This window comes from Pituophis catenifer, unplaced genomic scaffold (assembly GCF_029215685.1).
Source record: "Pituophis catenifer annectens isolate HBS135680 unplaced genomic scaffold, rPitCat1.0.hap2 SCAF_2, whole genome shotgun sequence".
Lineage (NCBI taxonomy): Eukaryota > Metazoa > Chordata > Lepidosauria > Squamata > Colubridae > Pituophis > Pituophis catenifer.
Window position 1 is genome coordinate 28,918,389 of NW_027256882.1, and position 23,225 is coordinate 28,941,613.

Genomic DNA, 23,225 nt, shown 5'->3' on the forward strand with positions numbered 1-23,225 from the left:
AATCAGTACTAAAGTAAATTCCTTAATAGGTCGTTATCCCCTATTGTTACTTTACAAAATCTTCAAAATGTCCTTTGAAGCCGGGTGAGTGACACCAACCCAGGTGAGAAACAACGTTAGATTATGGACTTTTACTAATAAGACCACTTCAAGATATAATTGATGATAGTCCTTTGCATTGCTAAGAATTTGTGATTGACCCAACTAAACAACTGAATTTGAATGGATATTTGAACATGGATCTCAGTAGTCTTCCATGTATCAAATGAATCATCAATATTGTAAGTGATCATAAATAAAATAAGAGACTATTCTAGCATTGGGGCCTGTCTGCTTTTTCATTGTAATATATACTTTTTTTCTTTTTTCACATTTCAGTTGTAATTCGAACATTGGTGATACACCAAAGGAAACTCAAAGGAGAGAAACCGTTTGAATGTCCTATCTGTGGGAAAAGTTTTTGTGATAATTCCATGCTGGTGAGACACCAGAGTATTCACGCAGGAGGAGAAACCATTTGAATGTCCAGGTTGTGGGAAAGCTTACAGTCGAAATTCCCAAGTCATGAACCACCAGAGGACTCACACAGGAGAGAAACCCTTAAATGTCCTATCTGTGGGAAAAGCTTTAGTCATAATTCCCACCTGATGAGACACCAGAGAACTCACACAGGAGAGAAACCCTTTGAATGTTGTTACTGTGGAAAAAGTTTCAGTCAGCATTCCTACCTTATATATCATCAGAATACTCACACAGGGGAGAAACCTTTTGAATGTCCAGACTGTGGAAAAGGTTTTAGACAGAATTCCCACCTCATGAGACACCAGAGTATTCACACAGGAGAGAAACCCTTTGAATGTCTAGATTGTGGAAAATGTTTCAGTGATAATTCCAGCCTGGTGAACCACCAGAAGATTCACACAGGAGAGAAACCCTTTGAATGTCTAGATTGTGGGAAAAGTTTTAGTTATAATTCTAGCCTGGTGAGACACCATAGAACTCACACAGGAAAGAAACCCTTTGAATGTCCTGATTGTGGGAAAGGTTTTAATGATAATTACAGCCTGTTGAAACATGAAAGGGTTCATACAGGAGAGAAACCCTTTGAATGTTGTGACTGTGGGAAACGTTTTAGTGATAATTCCCACCTAGTGATACATCAGAGGACTCACACAGGAGAGAAACCCTTTGAATGTCTTGATTGTGGGAAACGTTTCAGTCAGAATTCCCACCTTATATATCACCAGAGTACTCACACAGGAAAGAAACCCTTTGAATGTCCTGATTGTGGGAAACGTTTTAATGATGATTCCACCCTGTTGAAACATGAAAGGATTCATACAGGAGAGAAACCCTTTGAATGTTGTGACTGTGGGAAACGTTTTAGTGATAATTCCCAGCTAGTGATACATCAGAGGACTCACACAGGAGAGAAACCCTTTGAATATCTTGATTGTGGGAAAAGTTTCAGTCAGAATTCCTACCTTATATATCACCAGAGTACTCACACAGGAAAGAAACCCTTTGAATGTCCTGAGTGTGGGAAACGTTTTAATGATAATTCCACCCTGTTGAAACATGAAAGGGTTCATATAGTAGAGAAACCCTTCGAATGTTGTGACTGTGGGAAATGTTTTAGTGATAATTCCCACCTAGTGATACATCAGAGGACTCACACAGGAGAGAAACCTTTTGAATGTCCTGACTGTGGAAAAGGTTTTAGTCAGAATTCCCACCTCATGAGACACCAGAGTATTCACACAGGAGAGAAACCTTTTGAATGTCCTGACTGTGGAAAAGGTTTTAGTCAGAATTCCCACCTCATGAGACACCAGAGTATTCACACAGGAGAGAAAGCCTTTGAATGTCCTATCTGTGGGAAAAGTTTTAATGATAATTCCAACTTTATGAGGCATCAGAGTATTCACACAGGAGAGAAATCCTTTGAATGTCCAGATTGTGGGAAAAGTTTCAGTCAGAATTCCTACCTGGTAATACACAAGAGGACTCACACAGGAGAGAAACGCTTTAAATGTTCTGACTGTGGAAAAGTTTTCAGTCAGAATTCCGATCTCATGAGACACCAGAAGACTCACACCATGGAGAAATCTTTCAAATGTCCAGACAACTAGGACTTGCTATGTCAAAGCGATTACGTGTTCTGGCCCGTCTGGTTTTGGTTCACAAGGCTCATCCTGTATACCTGGTGACTTGGGAAATCAGGGCCCTGGCCTCAGGCTGCTGCTATTTAATGCCAGGTCTGTTGTTAATAAAGCCCCCCCCCCCCCTCATTCGGGATTTAATCCTGGGGGAGAGGGCTGACCTGGCATGCATAACTGAGACCTGGCTGGGCCAGAGATTGTCGGATATGAGTCCCTCCTCTTGAGGTTGGACTCAAGGGTTCAGTTGGGTCTGTTGTTGACGTACCTGCCTCCCAGCTACGTTACAACATCCCTACCTGGGCTACTAGAGGCAGTAGCCAGGTTAGCGGTGGAATTCCCCAGGCTCATGGTACTGGGGGATTTTAACCTGCTGTCACTTGGCGAACCCTCAGATGTGGCTCAGGAGTTCATGGCTTCCATGACAACCATGGACCTGACCCAAGTAGTTCAGGGTCCGACCCATGGGGGGGGACACATGCTTGACTTGGTGTTTCTCTCAGGGCAGTGGAGATGTGATCTGGAATTAAGGGCTCTAGATGTTTCGCCTTTGTCGTGGTCAGATCATTTCCTGCTGAGGTTGGACTTTAGGATGCCACTCCCCCATCGCAGGGAGGCAGAGTCGATTAAATGGTTCCGCCCCAGGTGCCTAATGGACCCTGTAGGGTTCCAGAAGGAGCTTGGGGAGTTACCTGACTCCCTTGTCCACAGCCTGGCAGAGACCCTGGTTGTTGCCTGGAATAAGACGGTGTCTGGGGCACTGGACTGGATTGTGCCTTTGCGACCTCTCAAGAGCAGTGGATCCAGGAAAGCTCCCTGGTTTACCGAGGAGCTCCGGGAGATGAAGCGCCAGAAGAGACGTCTAGAGCGGCGCTGGAGGACCAGTAAATCTGAATCTGACCAAACACTCTTAAGAGCCTTTATTAGGACTTATTTAGTGGCGATACGGGCTGCAAAATGTTTGCATTTTTCCGCACTTATTGCATCTGCTAATTCTCGCACTGTTTAGGGTGACTCGCTCTCTCCTTAATGTAGGGGGAGCGGAGGGCCCCTTACAGGGTAGAGCTGAGGAATTTGTGCAGTTTCTGTCGGATAAAGTCGCTCAGATTCGGATGGACCTGGACGCTGATTGGGCAATTCCGACTGAGATGACCAGGGCAGGACTTAGTCATATTGTGTGGGATGAGTTTGAGCCTGTGACTCCTGAGGAAGTGGAAAAGGCTGTGGTGTGATGAGTTCCTCCACTTGTTTGTTGGACCTGTGCCCCTCCTGGCTAGTTTCAGCCAGCAGGGAGGTGACACGAGGCTGGCTCCTGACTTTAGTTAATGCTTCCTTAAGGGAGGGGTCTTTTCCGCAACCATTAAAGGAAGCGGTTGTAAGGCCCCTCCTCAAGAAGCCTTCCTTGGACCCAGCAGAATTAAAGAACTTTCGTCCAATCTCCAATTTACCCTTTGTGGGGAAGGTTGTAGAGAAAGTGATGGCACATCAGCTCCTATGGACATTGGATGAAATGGATTACCTGGACCCTTTTCAATCTGGCTTCAGACCTGGCTACAGCATGGAAACTGCTTTGGTCACACTGATGGACTCTGGTGAGCCCGTGATGGGGGTCATTCCTCTATCGTGGTGCCACTTGACCTCTCAGCGGCTTTCAACACCATCGACCATGGTGTCCTACTAGGCCGACTAAGGGAGTTGGGAGTGGGAGGCACCGTGTTATGGTGGTTCTCTTATCTCTCTGGTCAGTCACAATCGGTGTTAATAGGACAGAAGTCGACCCCAGGCCCCTCATTTGTGGGGTACCTCAGGGCTCGGTCCTCTCTCCCCTTCTATTTAACATCTACATGAAACTGCTGGGGGAGATCATCTGACGATACGGGGTGGGATATCAGCAGTATGCCGATGACACCCAGCTGTATATCTCCACTCTGCATCATTTCAGTGAAGCAGTGGATGTGATGTGCCAGTGCCTGGAGGCTGTGAGGGTCTGGATGGGAGTAAACAGGCTCAGACTTAACCCAGACAAGACCAAGTGGCTGTGGGTATTGCCTCCCAAGGACCATGTCGATTGTCCATCCTTAGCCCTGGGGGGGAGAAGCTGTCCCCCTCAGAATGGGTTCGCAATTTGAGCGTCCTCCTTGGCCCACAGCTGAGATTAGAGCAACACCTGACAGCTGTGGCTAAGGGGACCTGTACAGGTTTGCCTTGTACACCAATTGCGACCCTACCTGGATCGGGAGGCTCTTCTCACAGTCACTCATGTCCTTGTCATCTCATGGTTGAATTATTGCAACGTGCTCTACATGGGGCTACCCCTGCCCCCAGAGATATGAAGAATCCAAGACTTCAGTGCCTTCCACCGTGCCCTTAAGACCTTTCTTTTTCAGCAAGCCGGGCTGGCTTAACACTTTTTAAAATGTTTTTAATAGGTCTGTTGTTGTTGTTGTTTTTTTTAACTATGGGGCCAAACGCATATATATCTTTTTAACTGTATTTTAATGTTTGTATTTATGTTTTTACTTTGGCTGTGCACCGCCCTGAGTCCTTCGAGAGAAGGGCGGTATATAAATCTGATAATAAATAAATAAAATAAATAAAAGTATTTGGAGTCTACAGTTGGTCCAGAATGCAGTTGCTCGAGCAGTCATGGGTGCACCTAGGTACTCCCACATTACACCAATCCTCCATGAGCTGCACTGGCTTCCTATTGGTCTCCGGTCACAATTCAAGGTGTTGGTTATTACCTTTAAAGCCCTATATGGCTTAGGGCCAAGTTATCTTCGAGACAGTCTTCTACCGCATAGCTCCCAACGACCGGTAAGATCCCACAGAGTTGGCCTCTTCCGGGTCCAATCAGCTAAACAATGTCGTCTGGTGGGTCCGCGGGGGAGGGCCTTCTCTGTGGCCGCCCCAGCTCTCTTGAATCAGCTACCTCCTGATGCCAGGATCGCTCCCACCCTACTGGCCTTCGGGGAAAATGGTGAAAACCTGGCTTTTCCAGCAGGCTTGGGGCCGTTGATCTCACCATTGCGATCTTGCGAGATCCGGCCGTAAGCGGTGTGTATAGGTTTTTAATATCTCTTATTGTATATTGTTTATGCTGTCTTTGTTGTAAGCCGCCCAGAGTCCTCGGAGAGTTGGATTGCATAGAAATATGAAAAATAAATAAATAAATAAATAAATAAACTTCAAATGTAAATCATCCCTTATAGCACACAAGGAAATTCACATGCAGCAACAGTTGAAGAGTTTAGAGTAGGCTTGAATTTCATTTGTGATCTCCCATTCACAAACTGTAGGTGAGAAACTGACTGTTTGAATTCTGGCCTGATTCTTTTTACTCAAACGTTTCTCAGGATTAAATTTGTAGGTGGAGACAAAAGGAAAATGGAAAAGGGCTAACTGCCATTTTCTGGTTATCAGCAGAAGCTTCTGTATATTTCCTTTTGCAGAAGTAGTGGAATTCTTCAAAAAGGAATTTTGGATGGTGCTTTTGTATGTTGATTACGGACCAATATGTGGAGTTTCAAATCTTGTTTTCACCCAGATGTTAACCCCAGAATTCCCCAGCCAGCATAAAAGTAGTCCTCCAGATAGAACTATTATGGGCCTTGCAATTACGGTTGCATGTTGTAATGGCTGTTAAGTGAGACCATTTTTCTTAACTACCTGAATCTCCCTGCTGTCCCTGAGGCAACTATTATTTGAATGTGCAAGTTGCTAAGCAGAACACTGGCTACCTCAACGTTGGGGAAACCTCTTGGAAGCCTAGCCTACCATAGTCATCCTTAGGCTTCCCCTGCTCTCCAAGACACCCTGTCCTCTGTTTCCTAACCATTGTGTCCCCTCAGCCCCTTCACTCCTCCACAGGGTCCCCCATAGTCCTTTCTCTTCCCCCCCCCCAGGTCACCTTACACATGACTCACACTCCTCTATCCCTCACACCCTCCACCTCCTTACCTTTGAAGATCTCTGATCCTCATGCTGTGGCAGTGGGGAGGACACATCCCTGGGACTGTGTCCTGGAAGCAGCCACCATTTTCAGTGGCCCATGGATTTGTCCCTGGGCCATGTGGTGGACTTGTGGAAGTGGCTGCTCTTTTGCTACACTGTTGTGCAGAAGACTAACAAACTTTGTTTTGCTGCCTTAACATGGGAAAAAAATGTACAGTAGAAAATGTTCCTTTTAAGAAAATGCATTATGTTACAATTATCAGTAGCTTTTGACATGTAAACATGAGTATTGTCAATGTTGCTATGAACATTAGGGCAAGGCAAGTTGCTCAGAGTTGCTTCAAACTGTGAGATGAGCAGCGATCAAGTTTAATAATAAATGAATTTAATAATAAAAAGGTAATGTAAAGCTCATTTCCCAACTCTTGCTCAGTGATGAAGACTCCACACATACTGTGTGTGTGTTTCTGTGTGTTTACAGACAAACACATACTAGCTGGATACCCATGCTTCGCTACAGAACTATGTGATTGGGCTTGATAAATTGTTAATCAAGTAGACCTGTGATGGCGAACCTATGGCATGCGTGCCACAGGAGGCACGCGTAGCCATATCGGTGGGCACGCCAGCTCAGCTCTGGTGTGCATGCACGTGCTGGCCAGCTGATTTTCAGGCCTTCTGGGCCCACCAGAAGTAGGGAAATAGGCTGTTTCCTGCCTCTGGAGGGCCTGGGGGGTGGGTGGGGAAGGCCCATTTTTCTTTCTTACCTGGCTCCAGATCCTCTCTATGCATCTGGGAAGGGCCAAAACAGCCTTTCCCACTCCCCCAGAGCCCTCCAGAGGCCTGAAAGGGCCCATTTCTGAACTCCCAGTGGGACAGGAAGTGACTTTTTTTACTGTCCCCAGCCTCTAGAGCAGCGGTTCTCAACCTGGGGGTCGCGACCCCTTTGGGGGTCGAACGGCCATTTCACAGGGGTCACCAAAGCCCTCTCTTGCCCCCCCCACGCCTTCACCCTCACTCTCTGCTCTGTTGGATCACCGGCCATTCGTTTATCCCGCCCACTCCCAATCTATTGCTGCCTCCGATGGCTAGAGGAAAAAAAACAGTTTAAATTCTTGCCATGGGGCTTCAAAGGGCCGCCCTAGAGCCAGTGGTGCAGCCGAACCCTTTGTTAAATTGCTGGCTTGCCCCGCCCCTCCGCACCACTATTTATTGCCAATAAATAGTGGTGGGCGAGGGGCAGGGGAGCCAGCAATTTAACAAAGGGTTCTGTGTTTTTTTTTGTAATTTTATTGGCCCCCGGAGCTTCAGCATAGGCTAATTAGCCCTTGCTTAGATCGGCTCCCGACCCCCAGCTGATTTGCTCTCAGCTGTTTGCTCACGGCTCTTCTGCTTGCTTGGAAAGAGTGCTGATTTTTTCCCCCCTATCTATGCTTAAAACCGAAACTGAAACTGCTTTGCTGTTGCTGCAACTTGGAAAATTAGGCAGGCAGATTTCTTTTCTTTTTCCTCACCAAATAAGGTAGGTGCAAACAACGGGAAATTTAGGGAAAAAGAGGAGATTTTAAAACACAAAAGAAAAAAAGCTCTATTTAACTAGGGAATTGTAATAATTGAGATACTATTAATTGTATATTTCTGAAAGCAGAAATGGTTAAGTTGTGGTTTGGAGGAATATATGGGGGAAATTATTTGGTTTATTATTATTGGTAAATATAATTAATTGATTTGTAAGAAATTGGATTGCATGGAAATAATTGGAATATTCATGTTCATATTGATTAATATACAAAAAAGGTAGTTATATAACTAATTGATTTATATTAAAATGTTGAATTTAAACAACTGTAATATTACATAATTAACCAATGTGAGGATGGATATAAAAATAGATGACAATGGGAAGGGGTATAATATAGAATAGAAGGGAAAAATTGAATCTGATTAAGATTAGAGATGAGGATGAAGGGTAATATTGGTTTTTTACAAAAATAGATGAGGAATAAATATGGCAAAATGGAAATATAGAAATTGTAAATTTAATTGAAATGACTAAACACTGTTTAAATTTATGAACCGGCCAAATACTCTGTTCAAAGAAAATACATTGTATGTTTGTATGTGTGTTTCTAATTATTGTTATTTATTCATATTTGTTCTCTTTTATTCTTTAAAGTTTAACAATTCATTCTTTATCTTAATATCTTTATATTTGTTTGGGGTTGGCTTTCTTCCCTTTCATCTTTTTTATGGTACAGCAATCTTTCTCCTCAAACCTACCACCTCTCTCTTTTCTTTCCTTCTTACTTTCTCTTTCTCCTTCTCCTCCCCTCTTCCTCCCTCTCTTACCCTCACTCCTACTCTAATTTCCCTTCCCTTCCTTCATCCCTCTCTATTGCTGTATCCTTTTATGCATATGGACTACTCAGAGGGCTGAAAAAGTTATTTCTGACTGGTCCTCGCACTTTTGACCAGTCTTTGAACTTACGACTGTCCTCACATTTTACGTTTTTGCCCTATCTTGTCACCATGGTGAAGAGAAGCAGTTGTGAAATGAGTGACACATTGTTAAGAATGCTACAATGGGCATAAATGATGACCAGTCATAAGTGCGAAGACTGGTCAAAAGTGCGAGGACCTGTCAGAAATCACTTTTTTCAGCTCTCTGGGTAGTCCTTTTGTGCATATGGACTACTCAGAGGGCTGAAAAAGTTATTTTTGACTGGTCCTCGCACTTTTGACCAGTCCTCGAATTTACGACTGTCCTCACATTTTACGTTTTTGCCCTATCTTGTCACCATGGTGAAGAGAAGCAGTTGTGAAATGAGTGACATGGTTGTTAAGAATGCTGCACAGGTGACTTCCGGTTTGCTAGCCTTTGGCAGCGGCGGTGCCTTTTGAAGCTCCGCCAGCCCCGCCGCCTGTAGAGCCGCTTCGCGATCGAGAAGCGGCTCGAAAACTTCAAAATCCTGAGGATTGTTGGAGGAGAGATAGCAGGGCACAGGTCGAGCCCCTGTAACCCCCCAGGGAATCGTTTCTGGGGAGGAAACAGGCGCGGCTCCCTCCCAACCTGCTGAGACTCCGGGCGGCGTGGGACGATTCTGCTTCTGCAGAACAAGCCGGCTGCAGTAAACATTTAAAGCGAAAGGAACTAACTTTAACAAGCAGCGGATATACACTTGAACCCTGAAACTTGGAATCGCAAGTATTAGCGCTTTGTTGACTTTTCAATTTAAGAAAAAATGCGAATGAGTGAAAGTGACTTGAAAAAATATGGCGCTCAGCATTAGAGTTAACGAGCCAGCAAGTGTGGATTGGTGAAGTTATCTTGTTTTGTTACAAAGTTACTAAGTTGCTACAAAGTTGCTTCGCTTGTAACAAGAGAATAACAGAGAAATTTCTCCTTTTTTAATACTGGACTTTGTTTTACTTTGGTTTTTATTTGATTAAATCTGGGGGACTTTTTTAGAAGTCTTTGTGGAGGTGGGAGAGGAAGAAGAACTTCCCTTTTTAGTAAAACCAGCCTACGTGGCAGGATGGCCTCAAAGAAGCAGGAAGCGAAGGCAACAGGAGGTGGATCTCCCACACATAAAGCACAGCCTCCCCCAGCACAACAGATACAGACTCAGAAAAAAGATTTTGATGTGGGAGATTTAAAAGAATTTATTTCTAAAACTCTGGATGATAAATTTCAAAAATCTCAACAGGAGATAGATGATAAACTTCAAAAATCACATCAGGAATTTATGCAGGAAATTAATGAAGTTAAAGATATGGTGAAACAGAATCAAAACAAGGTGACCAAAAAAATATCAGAAGTGGCGTCTGGCCTGGCAGAATTTATTGGGAAAGTTGATTCTAAAGTTGAAGAACTTAAATCAGAAGTTAATGTTAAGATGAAAGACAATGATTATAAAATTGCTGATGTTGACAATAAAATGCAAAGAGTTGAAAATGAGATTGTCATGGTACAATTCAGGGCAATGGAGTTTGCCATACGGCTTCGAGGAATTCGAGAAGAGGAAAGACAGGATTTGAGACAAGTTTGTTCTGAGGCCCTGGCCAAGATTCTACAAGTTAATCCTGATGTGGTTTTTCACAAAATAGACAAAATTTACAGAGTGAATTCTTGGGTGGCCAGACAAAGACAATTGCCCAGAGATGTGGTCATATATTTTACAGATAGAGAAATAAGAAACGACATCCTGCAAAAATCCTTTTACACTTCTGTGCAAGTGGGGGGCTCACGAATTGGAATTTATAAAGAATTACCTCCTAAAATGCTGAAAACTAGAAAAGAATTTGGCTTTCTTGTTAAGGAATTGCAAAATTTACAGATACCATTTCGGTGGGATGCCCCAGTTGGTATAATTTTCAGATACAAGGGAGAAAGATATCGTTTGAATACCATGGAGAAGGCACAGCACTTTTATACTACTATTCTTAAGGAAAGAACACCATCTCCACGTACATCTACAGTTTTGGAGATTAAGGAGAGTGAAGAGAAGCAACCTCAACGAGAACTGCAAGAACAGTCTAAGCAGGAATTAGAGGAAATGCAAGGCGCAGAAGGAGGTTTTCTGGATGAGCCTCTGCTGGAATCTTCTCCAATTTTGGACCCAGCTCGGATGATTGAAGTTAAGGATCAACGTATAACTCGAGCTCAATCTAAGTTACTTAAACAAAAGCAACAACAACAACAGGAAAGACAAGACAAGAAGGCAGTTAAGAGTACTGCACAAGAGACTGGAGCCATGGGGGGAGCGAGATCGAAGCTTTCGGATGACCTTCGATTATTCTGCTCTTTGCTCCAGAAAGATGAAGATGATGTTTAAGTGTTTATCTTGGAATGTTAACGGGTTGAATTCAGCACAGAAAAGGAAGAAATTATTTACATATTTGAAACAATTTAACAATGATATAATTTGTTTACAAGAAACGCATATCACAACTCAAGATCAAAAATATTTGACAAACTCCAAACTAGGAACACATTTTATATCTTCAACTTCGCAAAAAAAGAATGGTGTGGTTATTTATGTAAATAAAAAGCTAACAGCTAAAGTTATAGAAGCAGATGAAGATGGTAGGTTTGTAGCAATTGAATTGCTTACAGCAAATGGCCAAATTCTTCTGATTGGAATTTATGCTCCCAATCAACAACAGGACCATTTCTATAAGATGTTACATACTAAAATACTGCAATGGGACTACAGATCTATTTTAATTATGGGAGACTGGAATGGAGTAATTGATTCCAAATTAGATAAAAAGAGTTTGGCAAAGTCCAGGATTAGATTACCACAGACCTTTTTTGACATGAAAGAAGATATGGAACTAAAAGATGTTTGGAGAATACATAATCCAAAAGAATTGGACTACACTTTTTTTTCTGACAGACACAGATCCTTCTCTAGGATTGATTTCATTTTGTTGTCAGATGACTTACTTGTCAAGACAAAAAGAACAAAGATTTTTCCAAGAACTTTGACTGACCATAGCCCAGTATGGATAGAAATTGAGATGGATAAGGTTGAGAGACGTTCTTGGAGATTAAATGAGAACTTGTTTAGATACGAAAAAAATATAACAGAACTTAAAAAGCATTTGAAAGAATTTTTTGAAATAAATTTGAATAAAGGTACCCCAATTGAAATTGTGTGGGATGCAAGTAAAGCTTATATGAGAGGGGTACTTATCTACATGAACTCTAAACATAGACTGTTTCGACAAAAGAAAAGATCTGAATTGGAAATAGAAATAAAGAATAAAGAACAGTTACTTATTAAAAATCCAACAGATGAAAGAATATGTAGTGCTATAAAACTTTTGAAAGACCAATTTCAAATGCTTATGGCGGAACAAGTTGCAACAAATTTACAATATGCGAAGCATAATACATTTTGTAACGCTAATAAACCGGGCAGATGGTTGGCTTACACATTGAGGAAAAAACAAAGTATACGGACTATTGATAGTATTGATATTGGAGGGAAAGAAATATTTCAACAAAAATTAATTAAAGAAGCTTTTGTGGACTATTATACTAAACTATATGCCAAAGAGGAGGTGCAGAATGGACTTATAGAAAAATATTTAAATGATAAAAGAGTTACAAAAATTACTGATCAACAAAAGGAAAGAATGAATTATCCTATAACAGAGGAGGAGATAATAGTAGCAATTAAACAGTTAAAAACAGCCAAAGCTCCTGGCACGGATGGTTTGACCGCAGTGTATTACAAAACTTTGCAAGCTGAAATGGTGGGACAACTTAGAGACTTATTTTGCAATATTCAACAAGGGGGTAAAATACCCCCATCATGGACAACCGCTTATATATCTTTGATACCAAAAGAACAAGTTGGTCCTAAAAAACCAGAGAACTATAGACCAATATCTCTTTTGAATACAGATTATAAAATCTATGCGAAAGTATTAGCCAACAGGTTGATGCCAGTAATCCAAAAGGTGATTCATGATGATCAAGCGGGATTTATCGAGGGCAGACACATGAAGGATAATGTAAGGCAAGTAATAGATTTATTGGAATATCTTGAGAAGAATAAACAGATTCCTGCAGTGCTGGTCTTTTTGGATGCAGAGAAGGCCTTTGATAGAGTGGATTGGAATTTTCTACTAAAGACTTTAAAAAAGATGGATTTTGGGGATCAATTTATACAGGCGATTTCAGCAATTTACCAAGAGCAAAAGGCATAGATCATTATTAATGGAAGTTTGACAACAGAGTTTAAAATTGAAAAAGGAACAAGACAGGGATGTCCGTTGTCCCCACTTTTATTTATTCTAACATTAGAAGTCTTGCTAAATACAATACGGGACTCTAATATCTTGAAAGGTATAATGATTAGGCAAGAGGATTACAGAATAAAGGCATTTGCAGATGATCTGGTTGTTACCCTATCACAACCAATGGAATCAATAATCTTGATGAAGGACATTATACAAGACTATGGTAAAGTTTCAGGTTTTAGACTGAATCCAAAAAAGACTAAAATGATAGCTAAAAACATGACACAAGATCGTAAACATGAGCTAGAAAGGAGGGCAGGTTTTGAGACTGTACCTAAGGTAAAATATCTAGGAGTTCAGGTTGCAGAATCAAACATGAAATTGTTTCAAAATAACTATGAGGTGTTGTGGCGAGAGGTGCAGAAAGACATGGAGACTTGGAAAAAACTGCAGCTGTCTCTACTTGGAAGAATAGCAGCAGTTAAGATGAACATTTTGCCAAGATTTCTTTTTTTGTTTCAAATGATTCCGGTGCTTAAAAGTGATAAACAATTGAAAGTCTGGCAAACTGGAGTGAATAAGTTTGTCTGGAACGAGAAAAAGCCGAGAGTGAAATTGAAAATTATGCAAGATGTTCCAGAAAGAGGAGGTCTTAAAGTTCCAAACCTACAGTTATATTATGATGCAGCAGCTTTAACTTTAACAAGTGATTGGTTTGGAAGGAAAAAGACTGGAATATTGAATGCAGAAAGTTTTGATCTCGAATTTGGATGGCATGCTTACTTATTTTATGATGACAAAGTTGATAAAGTATTTAAAAGTCATATACTTAGAGACTCTTTGATGAGAGTTTGGAAGAAGCACCGACTCAAATGGGATTATAAAATACCGCTATGGCTGGATCTTGGTCATACTTTGTGGAATACAAATATAATGTCACTCGGGGGGTTTTTATACAAAGAGGTTCTTTTTACAGATGCGGGCAGATGGCAGCTGAAGACATTGCAGACACTGTTGGACGAAGGGAGTAATCTAACATGGTTACAATATAATCAATTACAATTCAGATGGAAAGAGGACCAAAAAACTGGTATTATGTTGCACGAAGAAGAATTGGTTAGACATATAAAAGAGAAAGGTCCAATGCATATCAAAAGGCTTTATAATGTTTTGCTAGAAAGGGATTCAGAAACCGAATTAGTTAAAGATTGTATGATTAAGTGGGCACAAAATTTTGAAGAACCAGTGATGTTGGAAACATGGGAAAAAATTTGGGTTCAGAATGTTAAATTTACACAGTCGCAGAACCTGAGGGAAAATTTTTATAAAATGTTTTATAGATGGCATTTAGATCCCAAAAAGTTGTCATGTATGTACCCTAATGTTCAGCCAAAATGTTGGAGTTGTGAATGTTTGGATGCTACGTATTATCATGTTTGGTGGACCTGTAGGAAAGTTAAGGCTTTTTGGATAAAAATTTGGTGGGTCATGCAGAATGTTTTGAAGAAAAAAATTCAATTCTCTCCACAATTGTTTTTATTGGGTATAGTTAAGGGTTTTACATCGGGTGAAACAAAACTGATATTGTATATGATAACAGCAGCAAGATTGTTGATAGGTAAATATTGGAAAAATGAAGCTTTGCCCACTATTGAGGAATGGACTTTGAAGATGGCCAGTTTTGCAGAAATGGCGAAGATCTCAGCATACTTAAAAGATTGCTCACAAGAGACTTATGAATGGGAATGGAAAAGATGGATAGAATATGTTCAGAACAAATATCAAACTAGAAAGTATCAAATAGCTTTTATTTGAAAATAATGTTTTAGAAATATTTTAATGTAATGAGGTAAAAAGAAAAATTATACAGGGGAGGGAGGGGTTCAAGTTTACACATAAGTGTTATATTAAGGGTTTTTTTTCTTGTGTTTTTTCTTTACGAGTTATGAGTATATTATAGGGAAGTCTGGGGGGCGGGGAGGGTTAGGGAGGTCGGGAAGTTTGGGGGGGTGGAGGGGGGGAAAAAAGGGGTGAAAATGTAATTGTAAAACTTTTGCAATAAAAAAAAATGCTGCACAGGCATAAATGTGAGGATGGTCATAAGTGTGAGGACCAGTCAAAAGTGCGAGGACCTGTCAGAAATGACTTTTTTCAGCCCTCTGAGTAGTCCCTATACACATAGCCATGGCCACCCGGTCACATGACCAGCTAGCCACGCCCACCCAGTCACATGACCTCCAAGCCATGCCCACAAAATAAGCCACGCCCACAGAACCGGTAGTAAAAAAATTTAGAACCCACCCCTGGTTGGGGGTCACCACAACATGAGGAACTGTATTAAAGGGTCGCGGCATTAGGAAGGTTGAGAACCACTGCTCTAGAGACTAGGAGTCTGGGGGGGAGGGGGCTTGCAGGGCACATAGAATTATGGGTGTGGGCATGCACGCACGTGAACCTCCCCCCCCCCGGCAGGCAATGGCAAAAAGGTTAGCCATCACTAAAGTAGACCATCTTAATATTACAAATCAGCAGCTATGACAGCTTAGGCAGCACACAGGTACTGATGTACCTTTACAGGCACTGAAGGCTATTGTTCTGACTGGGTGGCCAGAACAGGAGAAAAAAACCCTTTTTTTCTTTTAAATGCTCTGATGATCCAAGCTGAGTTCCCTGATCGGCAGAGGCTTTTTTAGTCTGGCATGATCTGTTTTTGACAAACCCATGTTGGCTTTTGGTTATAGGCTGATAGGTCTGTAGTTTCCTGGATCTGTTTTTTTCCCTTTTTTGAAGATGGGAACTACGTCAACTCTTTTTCAGACTTCTGGCAGTTCCCCTGTGCTCCAGGATCTTTGAGAGATATAGTTCAGTGGTTCTGAGATCTCGTCTGCCAGTTTCTTCATATAGATGTAAGGGGGGGAAATGGATATATATAGTGGAAGTATACCGATGCGGAAATGTTGCAAAGAAGAAAATTGTCAAAAATTTTAAAAATTGTTCAATAAAAATTGTTAAAAGTAAATAAATAAATAAACAAACATTTGAACAGTAGATTCCTAGAGAGGATTTGAAGGAGAAGAGAACAGCCTCTTCCGGTTGTCTGCTGAGAGGGTGTGGGCGGGGAGAATGGCCCTCCTGGTCTTCCCAGGGTGGAAGCAGCAGCTGAAAGGGGAGGTGTGGACAGGTGGAGGAGAGGCCGGAAGCAAGTAGGGTTGTTTGGGATTCCCCAGGTGTAATAGCAGACAAGCAAGAGGCTGAAACATGTCAGCTGTTCTAAATTCCTTCCCTCCCCAGATTGTATTCCACTGGTGGCACATGCTTTAATACTGGTGCCTGCATTGTTCTTTGTGTTGGGAGTTTTAAAAAGTCTCCATGTTAAGCAGGGTGGATAAAAATCAATGATTTTTTTTAAAAAATCAAAAAAATCAGATTTTTTTTATTTAAATCGGATTTTTTTTATTTAAATCAGATTTTTTTGATTTTTATCGAATCTATTTTAATAAAAAACTTTTGGGGTAAAAATCTATCGTAAGGTAGTTTTCTATTTAAGATACATAAATAATTTAGTTTATTCAGCATGAAATGGAGCTTAGTTATGTAGTATGAGGCTGTATATTCTGCAACACTGGGACTATCGGTGAGTCAACAGTGGGTCAAAGGAGTGACAGTTGCTCTTTAAAAATTATGATTTAAATCGAGTTGATTTAAATCAAGCCTTTTTACTAGTGATTTAAATCATGATTTAAATCGTAATTTAAATCATGATTTAAATCGTGATTTAAATCAACTCGATTTAAATCAAATCCACCCTGATGTTAAGGTTTACTCCTTGTAAATTGATGTGTCAACTCGCAAAAGCATTTCTAGTGTGCTCTTGAGTTGCCATTAGAAGAAGGAGCCTAGGGTGCCGGTTACGAGCCGGCGATGATGGCGGCGGCGGCTGGAGGCAATGGCAGCCACGGACCACCCGGTTAAGGAAATAGCTTGCAGTAGGTGGTTGGGGGAAATACGGAGAGCCTTGCCCTCAGGATTACCATCTGCTCTATTTTGGATTGTGACCCCTACTATCCGGGGTTTTTTGTCATCAGAGCTGAGACTGGGGGTTTGGGGAGTTTTGGGGCAGGAGAGGCGGGAGGCTGACGAGGGTTGGTTTATTGGTCGCCTCGGGTGGCTTCTCCTCGCCCCCTTTCCCCCCAGGTATGGGTGGGTGTTGGCCTTCGATGGCCACCCACCCTTGGACTGGGTTTTCTGTCTGCTATCCCTACTCTCACCTCAGGGAAGAGCTTGTGCCCATGGGATTATCATCATTGCCCTTAATAACTTTACGAACTGCTGGCTTCATATGCGACTCCAAACTGGAGGAGAACTGGGCAAAACGGTGTGCAGGTGCTGAGGGGGCTGTTGTCATCCGCCGGATGAAAGGATGGACTATTGTGACTCTATTGTCGGTGTCATCTGGCCCAGTCATTGTGAGAGGGTGACTGGGATAATTATCCTCCGGACATGGGGGGATGACACTGGCCCCTCCCACTGCCGTGAGAGGGCAGTGAACCAGCTCCTGATATGAAGATCTACTTGGACCCAGTATTATTGGACAATCTGGTGAAGCCCTGACCAGTTGACTCTCCACCTCTGTTTTTTTGTGATGTTTACGGCTGCTGACCTGCTTGCACTGCGAGACTCCCCCCTCTCACAGGTTTGGCCCTCCTCACTATCGAGGGCCTACCTTGATGACGGATTTTGGAATCCCGAGAGGTGGCATGCGGCAAGGAGGGGGTTGTGGGGTTTTTGGGGGAAATTTTTAGATAAGGTTTTAAAGGGTTCTGCGAGGGGGGTGGGCTCTGTGGGTTTGGGGGAGAACCTGTCGGGGAGGAGGCCAGAGCCGGCTGAAGAGCGCGGCACAAAAAGTGTGGGAACTGGGGTCAAGGAGGGGGTTAGAGCTTGTGTTGTGGATGGATATTATATCAGTACTGTGGGTGGGAAGGGCAGATATGGCAGGAGCAGGGGGCCACATCAGGTGGGAGCGCGTGCCCGCTGGCTCCAAGCGGTGGTGTGCTCCAGCCTCCAATGCTCCTCTCGTTCCCCAGGTTGCACAGACCCTCAGGCCCTTGGCCTTCGGCTGATGCTGTGCAACGCCCAGTCCGTGGTAAATAAAGTCCCCCTCATTTATGATCTTGTTCAGGAGGGGGGAGCGGACCTGGCGGGTATTACGGAGACCTGGTTGGGCCAGGAGGGGGGAGTCCCCCTCATTGAGATGTGCCCACCCAGTTTCCATGCATTTCATCAGCCGAGGGCACAGGGGAGGGGCGGGGGGGGTGGCGGTTGTCATTAGAGAAGGTCTTGGTCCGAGGGAGGCCACTGTTCCTCAGACGGCTGGATGTGAGTCCCTCCTGGTGAAGTGGGGCGCAGATGGGCGTGCTGGTTACGTACCTGGCTCCCTGCCACGTAGCGGCAGCCCTGCCCAAACTGCTCAACGTTATAGCTGTGGTGGCAGTTGACACCCCAAGGGTTATGGTCATGGGGGATTTTAACCTGCCATCCGCCGGTGAGGCGTCTGAGGTGGTTCGGGAGTTCATGGCTTCCATGATGGCATGGACCTGACCCAGTTAGTTCATGGCCCTACTCACACGGGAGGAAACACGCTGGACCTGGTTTTTGTCTCTGATCAGTGGTTTAGTGATCTTGAGATAGGGGATATAGTGATCGAGCCCTTGTCATGGTCGGATCACTCCCTCCTTCGCTTTGACCTTCGAACTGCCACACCCCACTGCAGGGAGGTGGAACCGTTGAGATGGTTCCGCCCCAGGCACCTGATGGATCCAGATAGGTTCCAGACAGAGCTTGGGCCATTTCCTGAGGCTCTGGCACACAGTTCGACTGAGGACCTGGTGGCCGCCTGGGATAGGGTGGCCGCTGGGGCTTTGGATCGGGTCGTGCCTTTGCAGCCTCTGACCCGGCGCCGATCTCGCCTGGCTCCTTGGTTCACCAAGGAACTGAGGGAGATGAAGCATTGGAAAAGACGCTGGGAGAGCGGTTGGAGGGCCAGCCATTCTGAATCTGACCGAACACTGGTAAGGTCTCATATTAAGACCTACCTGGTGGCGATAAAAGCGGCGAAGTATAACTATTTTGCTGCTCTTATTGCGTCATCAGATAATCGCCCGGCCGCCCTGTTTAGGGTGACCCGCTAGCTGCTCCACCAGGAAGCGCGGGAGGACCCCTTGGAGGGTAGAGCCGAGGATTTTGTACAGTATCTATATGACAAAATCGCTCAGATTCGGGAACACCTGGACTCTGACTGGGTAGATTCAGGGGGGAGGGCAGAGGCAGGTCTTGTGATATTATCTGGGAAGAGTTTGATTCTGTGACGCCCGAAGACGTGGACAGGATACTGGGCAGACTGAGCGCAGCCACATGTTTACTGGACCCGTGTCCCTCCTGGCTGGTGCTGACCTCTCGGGAGTTTACACGGGGCTGGCTCCAGGGGATTATAAATGCTTTTCTGAGTGAGGGTGTCTTCCCCGCCACCTTGAAAGAGGCGGTGGTGAGGCCTCTCCTCAAAAAGCCTTCCCTGGACCCGGCAGTGTTGGCAAATTACCGTCCAGTCTCCAACCTTCGCTTTGTTGCGAAGGTTGTTGAGAGTGTGGTAGCGCGACAGCTCCCTCAGTACCTGGATGAATCGTCGTATCTGGATCTGTTCCAGTCAGGCTTCAGGCTGGGTACAGCACGGAAACGGCATTGGTTGCATTGGTTGATGATCTCTGGAGGGCTCAGGACAGGGGTTGTTCCTCTGTCCTAGTCCTATTAGACCTCTCAGTGGCTTTTGATACTATTGACCATGGTATCATGCTGCACCAGCTAGAGGAGTTAGGGGTGGGTGACACGGTCCTACGGTGGTTCTCCTTTCTCTCTGACTGGTCGCAGTCCATGTTGACAGGGGGGCAGAGGTCGACCCCTAGGCCCCTTGTATGGGGGGTGCCACAAGAGTCGGTCCTCTCGCTCCTTCTGTTCAACATTTATGTGAAGCCGCTGGGTGAGATCATCCGTGGTTTCGGGGTGAAGTACCATCAGTACGCTGATGACACTCAGCTGTACATCTCCACCCCGGACCACCCCAGTGATGCCCTTGAAGTGATGTCCCGGTGCCTGGAGGCTGTGCGGATATGGATGGGAAGAAACAGACTCAGGCTCAACCCATCCAAGACCGAGTGGCTGTGGTTTCCGACATCCCAATATAGTCAGTTGGTGCCATCACTGACTATTGAGGGCGAGTCATTGGCCCCCACGGAGAGGGCTCGCAACTTGGGTGTCCTCCTGGGTTCACGGTTGTCTTTGGAAGAGCACTTGACGGCTGTGGCAAGGGGGACTTTTTATCAGGTCCGCCTGATTCTCCAGTTGCGTCCCTTTCTGGATCGGGACTCATTAAATACGGTCACTCATGCTCTCGTTACTTCCCGCCTGGACTACTGCAATGCTCTCTACATGGGACTCCCATTGAGGAGCACCCGGAGGCTCCAGCTGGTCCAGAATGCGGTTTCACGGGTAGTTATGGGAGCAGCGTGGCGCTCCCATGTGACCCCCCTCCTGCGCGAGTTGCACTGGCTCCTGGTGGTCTTCCGGGCGCGCTTCAAGGTTTTGGTTACCACCTTTAGAGCGCTCCATGGCATCAGACCGGGGTATTTATGAGACTGCCTTCTGCTACCAATAGTCTCTCACTGACCAGTACGCTCCCATAGAGAGGGGCTTCTCAGGGTGCCGTCAGCCAAACAGTGTCTGTAGTTGGCGGCCCCCAGGGGGAAAGCCTTCTCTGTGGGAGCACCTAACGAGCTCCCCCCGGAGATACGGAGGATCCCAGATCTGCGCACGTTTTGTCGTGCTCTCAAAACATTTTTATTTCAGCAGGCTGGCCTGGCCTAACTCTCCCTTTTAAATTTTTAAATCATTTAATTTGTTTTATAAATTGGATGTTTTAAATTTGTTTTCGGCCAAAATATTTAATAATTTTAATGGACTTTTAATGTTTGTATTATCTGTATTTTATCTTGGCTGTTCACCGCCCTGAGTCCTCCGGGAGTAGGGCGGTCTAGAAATTTGATAGATAGATAGATAGATAGATAGATAGATAGATAGATAGATAGATAGATAGATAGATAAATAAATAATAAATAAAGGGGGAGCACATTCCACGCGTACCTTCTTCCAACTTTGAATTACCAAAGCCGGGTTGTGAGGCGTGTCTCTACAGCCCGCGGGAGTACCTCATTGGAGAATGTCATTTATGACACAGACTGAAAGGAAGAGGGGGGGAACAGGGTCAAAGGTGAGCCGTAACTTACATGCGGCAGAGCAGACCTCACTTGAGTAGATGCCTAGAGGCCGACATGCTGCTCCTAATAAATCATTGGATTCCTTTTGAAACTTGGCTCGAGACTCATGAGTTAATTAGGGCATCTGTCAGAACCTTGACAACAGATCTGCTCTCCTTTTAAAATCAATCAGATTGCCGGGCTTCCTAAATCCCGGACTCTTCAATCGCTCCCTGATATCTGGGGCGCTTGGAGAGAAGCTCAGGTAACCGTGGCTGACGGCAACTATCCGAAGAAAGCTTGCTGTAAGCGACCCAGAAGGAGGCAGATATTAGGACAATTACTCAGGACAGTTCATTTAGTGACTGTTCAAAGTTACAACGGCGCTGAAAAAAGTGACTTATGACCATTTTTCACACTTATGACTGTGTGCAGCCTTCCCATGGTCAAGTGATTTAGATTCGGATGCTTGACAGCTGACTTATATTTATGACAGTTGCAGTGTCCAGAGTCACATAACAACAAAAATTTTGGGCTCAATTGTGGTCGTACGTTGAGGACTACCTGTATATGTTGAAGTTCTTATATTGCAGCTTCCTCCATAGAACAGAGCTTAGATCCGATAGCTAAAACACCACTATCACCATCTAAAATTACTAGATCTTCATTTTTTAATATAAGGGCCAAATTATTTAATATGTTTTAAACTGTTTTTAAATTTTATGGGTATATGTTGTTTTATTGTGGCTGTACCGCCCTGAGTCCCTCGGGAGAAGGGCAGTATAAAAATTTAAATAATAAATAAATAAAAATGGCAGCGTAGGGTGTCCCTGTAATAAAGTTAGCCTGGTGATCAGTCAGCCATGTGCTTTGCTGGGATATTCTATTTTTCCTTTTTCTTTTAAATGCATTTTAGAAACATTTCTTTTACTCTATATTGACAATTGTCCCCTCTTTCTTAGCCCTCATTTTCTAACCCCTGCTGCGTATTTTCCTCTATCTGTGACCTAATGGAGACTTCCCCGCAAGTAAATTTACAGAGTTTACACATGGCATTCAACATTTAGCAGATATACAATTCCCTCCTTCAGGAATCAAGCTTTATGCTCAGTGCCCCTGGATGCAGCCCTGGCCAGCAAGAGTGAAGCTGACTCCCTGCAGAGTTTGGTGCCTCGTCCTAAATCCTTGGGAGCCACATTAAATAAGTCATAAAGATTTAGGGTGTAGAGAGGCTTTGATCTCCACTGAGAGACACCCCCAAGAAAGCTAATTCTGTAAAAGTCATTAACTTTTGAGCTCGGCACAAAAAAAATTCCTTATTGTGTCCAATCACATTTGACCAAGAAAGAATTCTATTCTATTCTAATTGATAGCTCAGCAGCCACAGAGTTTAAAGTCTTGCGTTTAAAGAGTTAAAACGATCAAGTACTGTACTGCTAGAAAGGATAAGATGGGAGGAGAAGCGCAGAGCAACTTCCTCTTCCGGATGGCTGATGGGAGGAAGTTGGTGTGCAGAGCGGCTTTTGTGCTCTTCCCAGGGTCGGAGCAGCAGCTGGCAGGTGAGTTGAGGGCAGCAGGTGGGAGGAGAGTCCGGGAGCAACTTGGGCTGTTCGGTTCCCTCCACGGCCTGGAAGCGGAGAAGCAACTGGGCTGAAGCCTCTCAGCTGCGGCTGCTGCAGGTTCCTTCCCTCCCCAAATGGAAGCCCACTGGTGCTGCAGGCTGGGAAACTGGTGGCTGCAAGTTTCTGCTGGAGGGAAGCTTGAAAAAGCCTCTTTCAAGTGGAGGTTGGTTCTTTGGAAATGGTTCTGGGTGGTCCATCACTGGAATGAGCTGAAACTTCTGTCCCAATCCCCTGCTCATTCCAGACAGATGGCTGTGCAATCCCTTCTAAAAGCCACCAGTGATGGAGAACCTACAACTTCTGAACATAAGATGTTCCACTGGTTACGTGTTCTCACTGTTAGGAAGTTTCTCCTTAGTTCTAGGTTGCTTCTCTCCTTGATTAGTTCCACCCAATGCTTCTTGTCTTGCTTTCTAGTGCTTCGGAAACTAAGT

General features: G+C 44.1%; 1 protein-coding gene across 1 annotated transcript; it reads left to right on the top strand.

Moving 5' to 3' along the window:
- Positions 1 to 631: 631 nt before the first annotated feature.
- LOC139309308 (zinc finger protein 84-like) lies at positions 632 to 2,393 on the top strand. Its single transcript, XM_070933358.1, has one exon. It carries the CDS (start codon positions 648 to 650, stop codon positions 2,130 to 2,132), a length of 1,485 nt encoding a protein of 494 aa, XP_070789459.1. The 5' UTR covers positions 632 to 647; the 3' UTR covers positions 2,133 to 2,393.
- Positions 2,394 to 23,225: the final 20,832 nt, after the last annotated feature.